Genomic DNA, 17922 nt, shown 5'->3' on the forward strand with positions numbered 1-17922 from the left:
CTGATTCATCTCCACGTTTCTTGTGATCAGTTAGAAAATAAAGCTTATTTGCATGACTTACCTTCTGTTCTCCATCTGCTGTGAACACTAATGTAACTTGTGTTGCTTGCAAGTAAGTGCATACATAAATAAATGTAAAACTAATCCATCAAGTTGATGCTAAAAATTAAAATGAATGTCTAATAAGTGCTTGGTCTGTACAAAAAGATTTGTGTGGCATCCAGTCAAGGTTAAGGCAGCATAGTAAAGCAATAGTAAACTGCATTTGGGTTTGATGACAATAATTTTCTCACAGAGGCACTGGAAAAATGAGAACTAAACTTCCTTCTCTCATCTAAATGCTGTGCTTGAGAATGAAACCTGAGAAAGACAGAAAACAAAGAATAGGTTTTCATTATCCAGCTAGTCTATTAACTTGACTCAGCAGTGAACTACTCGGAAATAATGTACAACAAATCATTGTCCTTAATTAATCATTTTACTACATAGTCTGTAACTACTATCTCCACACATGGTCTCTCCTATTACTGGGACTACATACCCTCTATTCCATTAGAGACCTTCGGGGAGAGTTAGTTTTATCCTTTTATGTCTAGTATTAGGAGCTTGAACATAACCTTCTCAGTTGCCATGCGAAAAGAGGTTAAGAAGCTATACCACTGATCAGAGTGCGCGGCTCACTTGAGGTCCCAAGTGACAAGCGTACAGTGCACTGAAACAAACTGTGTCTTCTTCCTAAAGTGCAAACAATTAATCTCGTTTCTTGACATTTACAGTGAGCATATTAGCATGAGGAAGCTTATTTTGCTGTTGCTTTTGGAAAAAACACTACTTTTACTAGAAAAGCCTTGTTTTCTAAGAGATGTTAAGGAAGTGCTTCGTGGGGGGATTGGGGCGGAGGGGAGGAGAGAACATATTATGTAATACAGTATCAGAATACAGTATAATGACATTCATTAAAAAGCTTAAAATTAGCAACAGACTTATGCATGTATATTGACAGCCATTTTCATTCCTTCATGTTGGTACGAGAGATGTCACTATGAATGAGCAATTAAAAACTGTTATGATGTTTGGTTATGAGGTGATCTCTATGTATCTTGGCAGAAATGATCTCACAGCTTTTCTCTACAATTTGTACTTCATTCATTATCTCCATGACCTTCCTTTTCTAATGTGTCAGAAACAACAACAAATGATTGAAAAGTTATGTAAAAACTGATGAGAGATGGGCTATGATAGCAAATCATTTTTCTGCTTTCTGTAGATAAAAAAGTATATTTTTTACATGTACGCATATTTTTAAAAAGTCCAATCTATTATATTGTGAGAAGAAGATGACAGCAGGAAAATATTCACTAGTTTTAATAACTGATTCTTTTATTTTGCCTGAAAAATCATATATAGCTTCTGGCTTTAGTGAGTTTACTCATGTTAGCTGAGTCTTGGTAACCGTGTATGAGCATGTATTTATCTCATCAGAAATGTGGAAGTAAACCATATTAACTTTTAACCCTTAAAGTAAGGGTTCTTTTGAAACATCAGTTTTTGACAGGTTCAAGCATTAAATTGCACAGAAGAGAGAGGGAATTGATAGCATGCCATTGGTAAAGCCACAACTTTCAGTGAAACAATCTCTACAATTCCTTTAAACACAAGTTTGGAGTGACACTGAATTCTGTTCTGCTTATTTATACAGGTTGGCAGTTAACACACCTTTTGGGTCCATTTTAACATATATTTTCAATAAAGACACATATTCCCCAGAAGAAACTTCATGGAGCCACTATTGCCTTCATAGAAGACAGGTTTACAAAGGTTTCATGATACAATCTCTTTGTTTGTTATTATTCCGAAACCTTGTGCTCCTCCCTAGCAATTTATGGGTTTGGAAACCCTTTACATCCATATTTTTGTCAGGTGTTTTGAATCAGAACAGGGGTGAAGATACCTGCCTTTAGGCTGGGAATTGTGGTACTTTTTAGAGCTAAAATTTGTGCTGAAGGAGTGGAAGTGAAAATGCTGGTTAGAAAAACACAGACAGCCATTGCTTGCTATCATATTGTTGTTAGAACTCCTATACAGATTGACATTAGAATCCTAGTTTTGTAACTCTCTATAAACCTGGAGTAAAGGGGATAGATTTAAAGAAACCGAATCTTTTTTTTCATTTGAGGGTAATCTTTCAGGTTTTTTGACCTAAAGTAAAGCTTTCACATAGCATTACGTAATGACACAAAATACATTGCAGCCTTTGACTTTTTGAGTGCTCTTATGGGTTCTTCACAACTGAAGGTATCACCTCAACAGCTGGGTAAGAGAGTGGATTCCAGCAAGACATTAGCTCCCTGTTGCAATGGTATCTATAATTTGTTCTGTCCTATCTCCGCATTCACCTGACTATATGGCTGAGCCACATTCCTTATATCTTTTCCCTGAATGTCTGGTATATTGTGAATCGTTCAAATAATAAAAAGTGAAATATTATCCTTGCATCATCTGTAGCAAACAGCAATTTTCAGACTTATCATTGCCTATTTCAGTCAAAATTTGCATCAGTATCTGCAAATAGTGTATCCATGAACAAATGTGCAATTTATTGGATTTTCTTCCTTGTTTCAAAAGTGAAATTGTAAAGATGAACAATATCACCACTTTGCTTTATTTGGTTTCCTCATTTGAATTTGAAAAGGGGAATTTGTCTTGAAAAGGATGTGTTTAGATCTGTATTTTGTGAAATATGCTAGATAGGATGAAGTAAGAACACATCTGCATATTGGTTAAGCAGAATATATTTACATTGCTAAGTTTTTACAAGAACTTTGGTATTTGATTAGAAACTAATAATTACAAACTGTATTCATTTTAAAGATTGCTCCCACATCTGACAATGATTTTGGACGATATAATTGTACAGCCACAAACAGAATGGGAGCAAGATATCAGGAGTATACACTTGGTCAAGCTGGTAAGTAAATAAGTTGCTTCCAAGATTCTTTAAATATTTCTTTTATTTTTATCAAAATGAAGTTCAGACACACTTTCTTGGGATCGTTATTTTTCAATGGAATGTTGTTATTTTTTAATTCTCCAAAAGTGGAGTAGAGTAAAATAAATGCATTCCTTCAGGATATGAATCTTCTTTACATTTAGTTTTAAGCCCTTCTAATATATGAAAAAGCGGAATTAGTCTAACTTTTTTCTTTACCCCTATACTTCTCAAATTTAAGAAAGATTAAGAAAGTTTTTCTGTTTTCTCCTGCATTTTTGTGAGAAACCCAGGATCACAAAAGACTGAAATACTTCAGCAAAGAATTTCTTTCCCATGTCTGGAGATAGAGTACTGCATTCTGTCTTCATTTGCAGTCTTAATTATTTAATAGCAGAATCTGACCTAGCAAGCTAGATTGAAGTAATTCAAGCTCTGAGATGTTCAGTGACCAATTTAGGTAGAATTTCTGGATATTTTTTTAGGTCCATCTACCATTATTTTAGGAATATATGAACATATGACTGTATATTTGTTCTTTGGGATAAATAACTGTTAACTGAGAGTTTTCTAGCATTTTTTTCAATGATATTTTCTTTTGGAATGGATCAATGCTTGTTAAGCAATCTTCAAGGTCTCCCAACATGTGATGTACATACTTACAGGATGTAAATTATTCCAGCTTTACTGACATCTATGGAATTATAATCCAGTTTACAGTAACAAAGACTACATCCCTTGTGATGCATTGCTATGATGGATTTCTATCATGTAGCTTTGAGTGCATGCCATACTGCCTCATTGACTGATACATTCGAAGGGGAGAGGTAAGAACTCCTCTAATAAGGACTGGAGACCTTTTAGCCTTGTGCTTTTTTAAGTAGGAATTGTATATTTTTTAAGATCTTGAATGTTTCAGTTGTAACTTTCAATTATATGTTTTAAAACTTTGATTTTGTTTTAATAAGAAAAAATACTCTTTGGAGCCCTACTAGCAGGACCTTTCTGGGTGAATTGCTGAAAGGCACATGTCCAGTCATAGTGCGGCTACTTTACATTTTAATTCCTTATACTGTTGCACAGCAGTATAATTATTTTCTTTTAGTATCTCAGAGTTGTAAAGCACAATTGTTTTGTTTATTAAGAGATTTGTTAGATATAAGTTGTACATGGCTTTGAAAGTCTTTCCAATTGCCTTAAAGGAAAGATTACTGGTATACCATTTACTGTTAATATTATATGCTCTTTTAATCAGTGCTTAAAACAGGTGTGTTTTCTAAAGTAGGAAAATGTAATTTTTATCATGGTTTTACTTTGTCCACAAAATTTGTTCCCCTCTATTTGATAACTTTTTCTGATATTAGCTGTGTTGTGAATCCACTCTTCCTTTGATAGCTACGTGCTACTAATTAAAAAAGTATTATCTCTCCTTTTGCATTAAAACATTCTTCATCCCAACTACTTTTCACGCAATGAAACTCCTTACTTTCCTCCTTACAAAATATTCCCTAGTTTAAGAGTTCCCACAATCTGACCCATACTCAAAACCTAAAATCATTTTATTTTTTGTGAAAAAAAAAAAAAAAACAGAAAAGACCAGTTTCTAGAACCTTCACTCTCATGATCATTTCATTTATCTGATTGATCTCATTTGCTTTAGTGGAAGTACTTCAACGATTAAGTTTCCATAATTGGGCTAAAATTATAACTGTAGCAGCTCATCATTACTAAATAGACCTTTAAATATGAAACATGTATATTCCTTTTGACGTGTTAAAATCGAAGTAATATTAGAAGAGCTCTGAGCTTTAAATGGATTAGCAATTAATTTATCTGCCAACTATTCTGCTTCTAATTAAGAAGTCTCATGACTTGTAGGAAGTTAATGTTGACTTGAATAGGTAAACTACATGTATTATTTGTATATTACTTCTCCTCTCATTTGATTTATGAAATCGATTCATCCCTCTAAAAATTCAGGACTTGATTTTGTGAATATTCATGACATAGGATTTGCAGAGTTGTATTAAATTCGTCAAAAATTGGACAAACAAAAGGACTGCAGCTACCCCTTAATTTTGGTCAGTTACATGTATTTCTCTTCAGCAGCATGGCTTTCTCTTCAGGGCAAGACATGCATCTATTGATTCAGCAGTGCTACTCTAGTCTCTGAAGTGTTATATCTAAGGTTTGATACATACGAGGCTTTACTGAAAGACAAGAACAGTAGGAAAGGCAGCATGGAAGCTGGCAGAATAATTTCTCAGTTCCTCTCAAAAACAGAAAATTTGCTACTAGAAGTCTTTTTTTTTTTTTTTTAATCCATAAACATAGATATTAGGTTAGTGAAGAAGTAAACCCAGGTGCATCCTGTGGGTGTCCTACCACCCAGCACAGTAGAAGATGAGAAGATAGAACATTTATGCTAAAGCAAAGTGAAGAAGTCATGCTATGGTTATGGCTGTGCGCTGTTTTGTCCTCATAATGATGTGTATACATATAGTAGTATTTCAGCAAATATTTTATATCTCCTGAAATTTTTCTTAGATGTTCAAAACAAAATATCGCAACACGATTCACTGACACAGCATGATGATTATTTTTTGTCTGCCTGTGTGGCAGCTTGTAATATTATCTTAGCTAGATATTTCTCTCTGGTCTTTGAAAATAATTAATTTTAATATAAGGTAATTCTCATTATTAATTTAAAAAAAAAAAAAAGTGATTTTTTTTTAATTTAACCATGACTGTGATATTTTAATTATGGGTTTTATTTCAGCAAATAGTCGTATGAGAGACCCTGGAAATGCAACTGAGAGCAAATACTGCATACAAGCTATAATTCTGTTTCAGGCTTTTAATGCAATTGCCACAGATGTTACTGATGCCAGTTTTTCAAACAGCTTAGTATTTTCTACTTTTGCAACAATTTATTTAACATTTCAGTCAATTCTGCACAAAAACTTGATCAGCTCATTTGAAAAATGTGTTTGATTTAAAGGTAAATCAAGACATATTTAGTGAAACAAATAATTACGAGAAGTTATTATATTAAGCATCAGCTATATATGGACATTCTATATGATGAAATAAGATGCAAAAAATAGGAACAAACTTGGATTTTGTAGTAGTAATAGTGCATATGTATCCTTCATATAAGTAATTTTAAGGTGGTATTTATGTTGGATTGGAAATACTTTTTTGGGGTATGTCAGGGCTCCGTTGTGCTAGGCACTACATCCAGTAGTGTAATGCATTCACTATCCCAAAAGGTTGATGTTGTTAGCACGGGTACCCAAACAGACTTTAAAAAGAAATGCAGTAAATAACAAATGTAGTTCACTGCTGCAAGTTTTACGCTTAAGCTAGTATCAACTGGAAATGAAAAATAGTCAGGGAGACAGAGGATATTAGGGGCTAAACATCAAAATAATCACAGGAATAAATTTTTTTCATGGGTTTCAATACAGCCTGGATTTCCTTCTGACTTTGATTTATAAGTCCTGATGCTGGAGCATAGCATACTTCTACAATAGATCTATTAGGGAAAAATAAATATTATTTCCAGTTGGGTGATATTATTAAGCAAAGTATCTTGCCAAGGGTAAATTTTACAAATATAAAGATTGTTTTACTGAATTGTTTTCTCTTAACATTCTGCAGGAATGACTACTTGCTTCATGTTTTGTTCCATTTTCTTTTTTTTGTTGTTGGTTTTCAGCAGAATTGGACTCCTTTTTTTTTGATTTACTGCTAGTTAAAAAGTGATATGGTACTCGTTGCTGATATCTTTATTTCTGTTGCCCTCCTTTAGAGATTATTGATGATAGAATAAGGTATCTTTCAAAATAGAGAAGCAGTTTGCAACCATACCATTTTGTACAAGAGAAAAACTATACCTATTTACTCTAATTATACAGAGCTACTGAGTCAGCCTGAACTCCAGACGTTTTCTTTAAAGCTTTCAAAACAATTGAAGAACTGCAGCCTATTCGAGGTTTAACACTGAAAAGGGTTGGCCATTACTTGCGAAATGCTGAGAATATTCAGCACTCACTGAAGGCTTAAGATTTAGAGGTGCTCAGCACCAGACTAGTGATGATGAATTTTTAAAAATACCAAATGGTTGGCATCCTCCTTTTTCATTGCTTAAGCATTTGAATTACTGTTTGAATAATATGTAGAATCCAAAAAACACATTCTTTTTCATTCCTTGGCACTACAGATGAATAACTTCACGTCACAAACACAGCTTTTATTCTAGAAGTCTGCTTATACTCTGTTTTTTCTCTATGACAGGCTTAGGCTTTGGCCAGCCAGGTGAGCTTGGCAGATTGTTCCAATGGCTTTCAGAGCCTGAGGTGAGCAGAGATATTCCTAGATTTGCCCGGATCAAATTTAATCATAGTTTATGTGAAATATGAGTATGTAGGGAGATAGTATTAACTATTATACACACATTTTAACCTTTTTGTTGAGGTCTCAATATTGTTATTTCAAATGTTTTTGGATAGGTGAATAGAAAATTGTGTTGCCTGTGATAATCTTTTACCATGTTATTTGAATGGATATATTATTATTTTAAAAAGATTGATGTTAAGTTGTGACACAGAGGGCTAAACTGGATTTTTAAAGTTATTTTTTCATTTAAATACTAATGTGTATTTTGCACATAGCACTATAAAGCTGGGCCAGAGCCCCTACAAATGAACCATGATTCCCTTCTATGACTCTCACGACCTTGTTCCCTGCACAGTTCCCTTTCCCTTTCTTTCCCCTATTCTATGATGCTAAAAGGTTTCTGATTCACCTTTTTACCTCAGTCTTTCTTTCAGTCTTTGCACCTGGGAGGATACTTGCATTTCTGATGAAAGCTGAGAGTCTCATCTCATCACATCATGCCTGGAACTGCAGCTCAGCATGGAGACCTGCAGTAACCAGGTCTTAACATGAGCAACTGTTGGCAGAAGCCATGCTAATAGCCAGTGCATATAGACAATTTGCAAATTAGCTATATCATACAGCTCTGCTGATGAATTTCAAACCTGTCTTGCCAAATCGTTCCTATTATGTGTTTTGTACAGTATACTATAGAACATCAAGCATTCTATAGCATTTAGAGGTGGTGACATATAATAATACCTAAAAAAAGAGATGCTGTACATGTTTCCCTTCTACAACAATATCACAGGGAACTGAAAAGCAAAATTAAAATAAATTCTAAAATTTGATTAGATATTGAGACGTCTCATGCTACTTGATTTAATCAAATATAACTTAAGCATCCTGTATACACAGAAAGTCAGTGAAGATGAATAATGGCATCAAAAGCAAATGAAGACATGGGAAAGACTGAGTTTCACATAAATTGCATTCTGTAGCTTATTTTACACAATCAAGTCATGCTCAAAATGCAATAAGGTTGATCCATAACTGACAAGAGGTACAACATCAAATTTGATAGTTTAGTAATCCAGATTTTGTTGCTGATATTTTCTAAAAATAATGGATATTGTTCTTTGTTTTTCTAAATACTTGTGTTTTCACCCAGGCAAAATAAAAACAAAGAATCTCCCTAGAAAATAATGTAGAAAGACAGTGTTGCAGGGTTTTACTGATTTTTTTTAGGATGGTTGGATTGGTCTTTGTATAGTTTTCGCCTTGTAATTCACAAAAGCCCATTTATCTTCCTAAAATATGGACAGATCTGAAATCTAGATCTCAGTCCTAAAACCTGCGGTTCACCTGTTCTTTAGCAGCATCTACTGAAGGATTTTTATTAGGAAAACAGGTATAGTAATATTTTTGATAAGCGTGTGTGTTCAGGAAGCAGCGTGAAACTATCAGCACTGCAACAGTGTTTTGCTCTGTGTGCATGTATCTTTTATTTTATTATTTATGTATTTGCCAGATGTGGCTCTGTTTCTTAATTTATTCCTCATTTAGCCAGAAGTCCCAGTGATTTGATAGAAGAATTCTGTAGTAATTTTACCTGAGCAAAGACATCAAGGCAGGACTGGTCCTAACGTGTAGATTTAATATAGAAATTTTTCTACCTTGTAAGGATGTACGAGCACATTTTTTTCATGAAGGCCTTTGACTTTAAAGGTCTCCTACCCATCCTCATCTACTTCTTCCCTGTCATGGCCGTGATACCGCTTACTTTTGGCATTTAGAGGTGCTATTCTTTTTAGTCAATATATATACCAGACATACAGAGACAGGAAAAGCTGCAGAACTTCACTAGGAACCTAATAACAGGAGACAGGAACCTAATGACAGGAGATAGATAGAAACCTAATGACAGGAGATGATGAGACAAAAGCTAACTGGAAGATAAGTCTCTGACCCCAATATCGTCACTTCCTTTTTTCCATGTACGGCAAAGCTGCTTAACTCTCAGAAAGATCTTTTTTTTTTTACATAAAAGTGTCCAAAACATAGCTTGAAAACAAAATCCCAAGTGAAAAAGACTGGTTCAACAGGTTGGGTAAAACATGATACACTTCAACAGAGTGTTTATCAGTGGAGATAAATATGTGCTCATAATTCTGTATATGTTTCTCTATAAGCTGCAATGTTTTTGGAACTAAATCAATTCTTATTTAATTTAGGCAAGTGTATCACAATGTTTATTTGTGCTAATGAGCTTTATGCAATGAGAACAAAATATATCAAGTGCAATTTCACAATTAATATTGGAGATCTTTTACTTGTAAGGAATTCTTCAACCTCATAGATGAATACAGTCACATTACTAAACAGAGACACAGACACTGTGGAGAGAAGATTAAGTTGACTATCTAAATGTTTGAAGCTGATTTTTTTTTAATTTTAAATGAAATTTCATTAAAGGCTTAGCCTTTGATAAATTCCCCCTCGTTTTGACAGCAGTACAAGGACAACAATGGTAGCAGTGGGGCTTCTAAGACAAAAAATATATCAAACTATGTGCTATCAATAAATGATCTTTAGAGTATGTGTAGGAAAGAAATCCCACGATCACTTTATCACATACTTATTAGGCTTATATCCATAGCAGTGTATGAAAAATTAATTACTGTCCATAGCAAACTCTTAGGTGATTCATTTATTTCTGGTTTTTGGAAGGAAAGAAAGCAGGAAGCATCCACAGTTCTATCCAGGTGCAGACTTAAGTGGACACAATCTTGCAATGTATTCTTCACTCCTAAACATTGAGCTAAGACCTTATAGTCTAACACAATGGCAGCCCTCCAGATAATTTCAGCTGACAGGAGGTTGCTCACAAGCTGAAATGTTTAGCTAGATCAAGTCCAGAGGGCTGTTTACCTTGCACAACCAAAGTCATACTCTTTATAGAGAACTACAAAATTAGATTTAGTTTATTATGCTGCTAATGATCTTCTTTGGGGAAAAAGTTACAGGTTTAGCTAGTCTGAAGGCTATAGTAGATATTTTAATCTGTTTTATCTAAACTAAAGTGCTAGTAGTTGTTTCTGGTTATGACTAGTAATGTGTCTTCTGTTGTATTTTCTTCAGGTGACTCACTGTTTTCTTAAAATAAGATATTGATGTAATTCAGCTCTGAATATTGCATAAAAGTTACCTGTGCATGTGTTGGTGGCTTGGATTATGAGATGCATATTTAACATAGTATTATAGATATACTTCACACTTTATTGAGTTTTAAATGTATTGCATCATGCTAGTTATGCAAAATATTTTACTGCCTTTTCACAGGAGCTTCATTTTATGCTTATTACCAAATGGAACCATATCTTCATTTGGCAGAAATTACACTCAAATCTTCAGTAGAGAACATAAGGTTCTTCTTCTTCCCTATGCTATGTTTATTATGGTTAATCATATGCACATTTAAACATAGAAGGAAAAGACATCATTTTGAGAGTCAAGATCACAGTGGATACGTAAATAATGTATTTTTGCTTCAGAAATTTACTAAAAAATTATTTTGATCCAAACTGACATAAGCCAAATTGCTTTATAAAAGGACCAAAGAAAAACCTAACATAAAAATAAACTGAGTGAAATTAAATATTCATTAAACCTTAAGCAAAACCATTTGTTTCCATTTTGAATACTCTTAGCATCAGCAAAGTAATGAAAGTTTTTAAGAACTATTCATAATACTGTAGGTATCCACAGGCACTTTTAGCTCATAGCTAAATGGTAAGGCCATTCACCTTCAGTACTGGCGAGCCAGATTATCTTCCCCGTTCTGAATGATCTCTATCTGCATCTCTCAGACTGTGCCATGCCACTATAATTTGACCAGCCTGGATTGTTTTTCTGCCGTACTTATGTTGGAGTTTTTCCACTCTTCTTGGAATAGTCATTTGAGCTAGAGAGAGAAAGAATCTGTATGTGAGATGGTTTCTAAGGTACTGTCGCTGATGGGAATAGCCCTTCTGCTCTCAACTGTAATGAGAAGCTGGAAAGAGGGCACCAATTAGTTCTAGTTCTCATCCTCCTCTACGTTTGGAATAATGATGCTTGCTTAGCCAGCAGCTGGTATAGCTAGTTCTTCTTGTTCTGTGAATCTGTTTGAATTTTTTGAACATTTTTTTCATAAAAACTTGTTGAGAGGGTTTGAATCCCTCAAGTATATTCTACCCAAATCTTAAACTTCCTGGACGCTTAAATCATTTAGTTGTCTTTGAGTAAAAGACATGAATAATGTGCGTCCATGAAAATAAATCTGTGATGTTTTTAGCACAATGAACAATAAGCATTGGAGCTTTCAGGAGACCTATGTTCAGAGAGATTAACTGTAGGAATCCATGCAGGTATGGTGTCAATGTTTGGACACTCAACTCTGATAAGTGTAGGGGACTTTTCTGGAAAGATGTAGATGCCTGATTATTAAAAGGTTGAACAAATCAGCCGCTCTAGCAAAGCTTTGGCGGGAGCCCTTTTCATGTGAATTTGTAGCAGGATGTGTCCTTAACCCCATTATTCAATTTTTTATTACAATTTTAGGCTCATTTTTATTCAAGTACCAGTACTGGGTGAAGTTCAGATTGATTCTCTTTTCGTGCTCAACTGTCTGACAGCCCATGCATAAATGCTACATTTAATGTAAAAAGTTTAATATTGACTGACCAAATGATAGGCTTTGATCTGCTTCAGGTCTTATACTATCCTTGTAAACATACCTTGCATACCATGGAAACAGAAGAAATGTCAAACGTGTAAGCAGAAAGGAGACCGTATGCAAATAGTTGTCAGATGTATCAGAAGAGAATTTTTCTAATAGCATTTCAAATCCTTGACGTCAACTCTCCGCGGAACTAAAATTCTTCCTAGTATTTTCAATACATTTTTTTGTAATAATAATGCTGAAAATGTAGGACAAATAGAAAAATTAGTCTTCTGTTTGTTAGTTTATTTGGTCATATGTTATGAGTGTAATGTAATTGTTCCATTTTTACATATGTACTGAGCCAGGGTTAATTTTTCACTTTTATTTCATACCCAATACTACAAACACCTGCTTTTTTTCATAGTTTTTTCCTACTTCAAAAGCTATGCCCTTACTTTTGATTTCAGAGAAAATAGGTTTCTTCTGACCTGTTCTGCAAATTATTTCTTAAACTGAAAGGAGAATAGAAACCTTCGATTAATAGTTTGCTGATAGTTTGGAAGCTAGTCTATTGTGGGGGGGAGGGGGAGGGAAGAGGACTTGTATGTTCAGCTGTGTTTCAGAGTTTCATAAAAATGGCCATATGATTTCTATAGTTTTCTGGCTTAATCTCATTTAAAGGAATTCAGTCTCTGAACTGAACTCTGATCTACTTAGCCATAACTGTTTCTTCTGTTAAATTTGATTTAAAGTTTGTTGTTCTCCTTTACATAATTATTTAGTAAGCAAACTAATCAATCAACTCTTATATTTGCCTATTTGCTGAGTTAGCTATTAAAAAAAGATCATGTTATAAAAGACAGGTATAGAAAATATTTTTGAAAAAGTTTAGCATACAAGAAAATAAACGTAGTTTTCTGATAGCTTTATATTAGAAAGCTTAAGTTAAGTCATTTATCTAAGACAAATATTATTTCATCACATTCAGTTTTCATTTCATCTCTCTTCAAGATGTTAAGGAAACTTTTTGTGGTAGATTATCAACTGCTAGTTTAGGTCTATCTTGTTGCTACAGTTTATTAAATTGATATTTTTGCTTTTCTAGATGTGCCATCAAATCCTTATGGAGTACGAATTTTAGAGTTGTCACAAACCACTGCCAAAGTTTCATTCAATAAGCCAGATTCGCATGGAGGTGTGCCCATTCATCATTACCAAGTGGATATAAAAGAGGTAGCCTCAGAAACCTGGAAAATAGTGCGCTCCCATGGAGTTCAAAGTAAGTCTACAAAAAGTAAATGGAAGTATTTTAACTGGAAGGATATCAGTAGAAAACAATGCAAGTTTATGTTTACTGATTCTTTGTTTGTCCATTACTCTTAGTCCAGTAGCTGTATCTTCAGCTAATAATAATGCAGTCAGATCTCTTAATACCAACTAGGAATTGTGCTCTGATCTTGTAAAAGTAAATCACTACTTTTTAGATTTACAAAACTTTGGTGAACAAATTTACAATTCTTTCCCATTTTTTCACTATCCAGACAAGTAGATACAAAGAACATTTTTGAAGTTACAGATTTCAAAGAAAGCAGAAATCATAGAAGAGCTTGCTTCAGAATGTGCATTAAGTATGCAGTTAACTTAAAATTTTTAAGTAAGTAAGCTGTTACGTGATATTTAATCCTGAGGATGAATTACTCATTTTGAGCTGCTTAGTAACCTTTCTACATACCTGCTAATCTTCATTATTGTTATTTCAAAAGTGTATTTATAAACTATTGTTTAACAAATAACGTGTTAAATGCATTTGTTAGATATTATGTATTGGGTATGCTACAAATGGGGCCTGTTCCTGACCAGCTCTATGCTCTCTTTGCACTTCTCTGAACATAGAAAATACGCCTAAACCTCACAAAGTAGACAAATGTTCTTTGAGAACACGCTGAGACACTGTCTGGACAGAGTACTGTTAACAGTGATCGCTTGCATCCATATTTACCCTTTGGTATTTTTAACAGGTAGTGCAAGTTGAAGCATTTTGAATGAATGCAGCCTACAACATTATTTTGTAGCTATCTGCACAATAAGGGGAGAATAGATGTAGCAAATGATCTTATGTGTTTTACTTTTATTTATTTGTTTATTTATTTATTTTAGCTACTTTTTTCAGTGAATTGCCAATAAATGCTTATGCTGAGAATTGCAATATATGAGATACTAAAACCTAAAATGAGGCATCTGTATAGTAGAATGCAACATACACAAATAAGAACCAAGCCACTGACTAGTGAGTACAGTCACAGAGGTGCTTAATTTAAATGTAAAGGAAGAATGAATGAGTCTTCAGTGGTAAATTTGTACAACAATGTATTTACCTCACTCCCCCTATAACTTTATTTTTCTGTCATTTCTACCAATATGAAGTTTGTCAAAAGATTAATTGATTAAATTAGGAAACATATAAAACTGCACAGACCATTGCGGTTATCAGAGTTGGCTAGAGCTGCCTTCTTCAAAAGTTCACTATGTTTGATTTTGAAACATACTCTCAGCGTTACATATTTAGTTTTTGTAAAGAGCTAGTTTTTGAGATTTCTTTATAACATATATTGATCCACTTGGAATTTCTTTAGTATAATATCTATCTGTTTGAATTGTACGATAGTTAATAGTAAAAATGGAAAGTAGAGTGGCAGGTGCTTGCGGTAGTTATAAAGTCAATATCACTGTGAAGTATGCTATAAATATTTAGGACCTCCACTGTTATATCTATTAAAATTGAAGATACAGCTTCTCTGAGCAAAAGGCTACGTTAGGTGCTAAATGCTGTCATGTTATTTACCTCGTGGCTTCCTTTTGTGCCCTTTACTTTCTTATTTTCGTTTATCGTCCTTCCTCACCAGGAAGTTTTGAGGGCTTTTCCCTTTTTTCAGATGTATATTTTCCTCTTCGCTTCATTTTGCGCCTGCTGTAAGACTGAGAGGTTTTGGTGAGAAAACAAAAATAGGTCGCAGCCTTTTTGGACATCTTAAAGGTACCTTTCACTAGCGTATATTATCAGAGACTACTCCAAATGATGGCAAAAACTAGCAGCTATCAAAGTGACTTAAAGAGTCATCTTTGGCCTGCAATCAGATATCCCTAGTAAACAGATAAATATCAGGAAGGTATGCTTTACTGAGAGTACAGTAGACCATACTAAGCATGAGTCATAGATCTATAATTAATTCATGCTGTTTTCTGAAATCTTTATTTATATTACCCTGCATAGAAAGATTGTATGCACTATATTTCTCTAAATTTTTCTCTGAATTACTTTAAAGACTGAAAATGACTACAGATTTTCAGATATTTGTTAAGCAGGAGGCATCTTGTTGTTTCTGTAAATCTTGTTGATTCTACACTACATAATTTTGACAGGGTAGTCAAAAGGGACCTGGTTGCTTTTATCATAAATTGTTGCAGATATTCCATAAGGACTTAAAGTTTGTTATATTTGTGATGTTCTGTATAGCCAAAACAGAAAAACAAGTTGTATATTGCCAGAACAGAATGAACAGCCCAGTGCAAAGAAAGTCTTCCAAGACTGATATGTCAAAAAAACAATATTAGCTTTTTTTCGTATGACAATACTGCAAACTGTAATTGGAGTCTTTCTGAAGAGCTCAGCTTTCACCTATCTCCTGAGCATTCAAAGGGTTTCAGCAAGTTTTCTAAAAATCTGTTTAAACCTCTCTTGATGACTTTTTATCCCATTTACTGTGTCATGGTAGATACCGTTTAGATAACTCCTTTCTAAATCTCTCTTTTCAGTTACTGAATGAATTTTTAAATCAGCTTTTCTTAATGTGAAGGCCGTTCCGATTTTCTTTGTGTTTTTTGGATATGTTAAGATAGTTTAACATTTTTTAAATGATAAAAATGCATAATATTTTTGATACAGTTTGCCATTGTATGTAAGTTACTTGAAGACCATTTTCATTCCAAGCCTCTACTTTTGCTCAGTTGAAGCATAGGAGTAGGATGTTTGGTCTACATGCAGTTAGTATTCTATATTATATGATTTGTAGTTAGGTCATCACAGTTTCCACAGTTGGTCAATATTCTTCGATGGAAACAAAATCATTTTTTTTGTGTATTTGAATTTTAGAGGCAGGTTTATGGTTAAGATTCAGATATAAATGCTATTACATAGGGACAGTTACTGCTTGCACATCGCAAATAAGGATGCATGCATAATGTGTGAGTCATGAATTTTTACCCACGATAAAATATGAGGAAATTTTACAGAATATCTTTTTATCAGGCTGATTTAATGCAGGAGTGATAAAACAGCACAGCAGTCCTGACTGCCTTCTTTCTTGGCACAATGTGGGTAATGAGTAAATTCCCAGACCCACGCTTAAGAGGAAGAGACAGAAAATCCTACATTCTGGAGAAAGCAGTGTCCCAAAGACTTCTAATCTTCCCACATGGCGACTGTCCAGGCTAAACTGGGTCTTCTAGTCCTTCTAGTCTTCCGCTGTAACCAGAAGAGAAGCCACCAAGATTTTGTTTTGTCTTGATAGCAATGCAACCACCAATAATTTTGGTTCACAGAGCAGCAAATAATGTATTTGTAATGAAATGAATGTAGCTTATCTACAAGCTTAAACCAGTTTGGAAGTCTGCCTGAAACTTGAACAAATATGCTCTCCAAAATTTCTTAGACGTTTTGCTCAGGAATAAAAGAAACTAAAAAAATGCTGAAATGTTATGCTGCAGTTTACTTCAGCATAGGATGGATATTACCACCCACAACTCTAGTATAATTTTTTCTTGCTTCTTTACATTTTTATATATTTATATGTATATATACACATGTTGATAAATTGTTCTTTTCAGAACATTAAAAACTCATATAAAAGTAAAATATCAAGGAAAAAACAGTTTCTGCAGTTCTAGTACCACTCAATTTGCTTGCAGTACAGCAAAATGTAGGATATAGTAAAAACCCAGTCCCATGTTAAGACTACTATAGAGATTCACATACTGCATATGTGACTGATTGTCACTCTTGTTTTAGAGAAGATAGCTCTCCATTTTCAGGTGTATGTAGCCAGTAGTCTCTCTTCCTACTTATTCTCCCTCTTGCTCCCTCTAAGCTGCTAATAGCTCGTATTACCACGAGTGTTACCCCTAATGGTTAATAACATGAAAGGAAGAAAACACACTCTCATATTAAGTGGGATTCGCAATGTTCTGTTTCTGCCCTTGCACTGGATCTAGAGCCTCATAATACAATACTCAGCTCATCCATATAGTGTGTTTTTCCTTGTTCTTGGGTTGGAAGTTCTCAGATTTAAGACTCAACGTTCTTTTTAATCTATTGTTTTAAGCTATTGCTTTTCATTATTTTTTCTGAAAGGTTTGGTTGAACTTGAATTTCTTGTATTTTTTAAATTTAGCCATTACTAGTTTATATAACATCTCAATAAATAGGGAAGACTTTAAGCACAGATAGAGGAAAGTCCGTCAATTTATTCAGTTTAATAATATTTTAAGAGGTGTTAGGTTTTCTAAGTTTTTAAGGAAGTTGCTTAGGTAATAATGCCTAGCTAATTTAAGTATTTTTTTATACTTAAAGAATTTCTTACATCAATAACATCAGTTATCCAGTTGCAAGTCTTTTAAACAAATTATTCCTAGATATATAATTCAGCATTTTTAAGATATTAGCAAATATCATCAAATACTATTGACAATGGACGAATTATATTAAGTAATGTCATAGATACTTTTCAAAAATATGCTGTAGAAAAAGAAAAAATCAAAGTTAAACCATGTTGCAAAAGCTGCTTTTCAGAAT

The 17922-nt window shown here is 33.8% G+C and overlaps 1 protein-coding gene across 2 annotated transcripts in view; it reads left to right on the forward strand.

The window, feature by feature from the left end:
- Window positions 1-17922, forward strand: part of NCAM2 (neural cell adhesion molecule 2) — a 321807-nt gene that overhangs the window by 232767 nt on the left and 71118 nt on the right. For both annotated transcript variants that reach the window (XM_068911269.1, XM_068911278.1), the window contains exons 11-12: window positions 2872-2968; window positions 13180-13353. In XM_068911269.1, the coding sequence (XP_068767370.1) occupies window positions 2872-2968; window positions 13180-13353 (271 nt within the window). The remainder of the gene's footprint in view (window positions 1-2871; window positions 2969-13179; window positions 13354-17922) is intronic.

The sequence above is a fragment of the Struthio camelus genome, chromosome 1 (genome assembly GCF_040807025.1).
Source record: "Struthio camelus isolate bStrCam1 chromosome 1, bStrCam1.hap1, whole genome shotgun sequence".
NCBI lineage: Eukaryota > Metazoa > Chordata > Aves > Struthioniformes > Struthionidae > Struthio > Struthio camelus.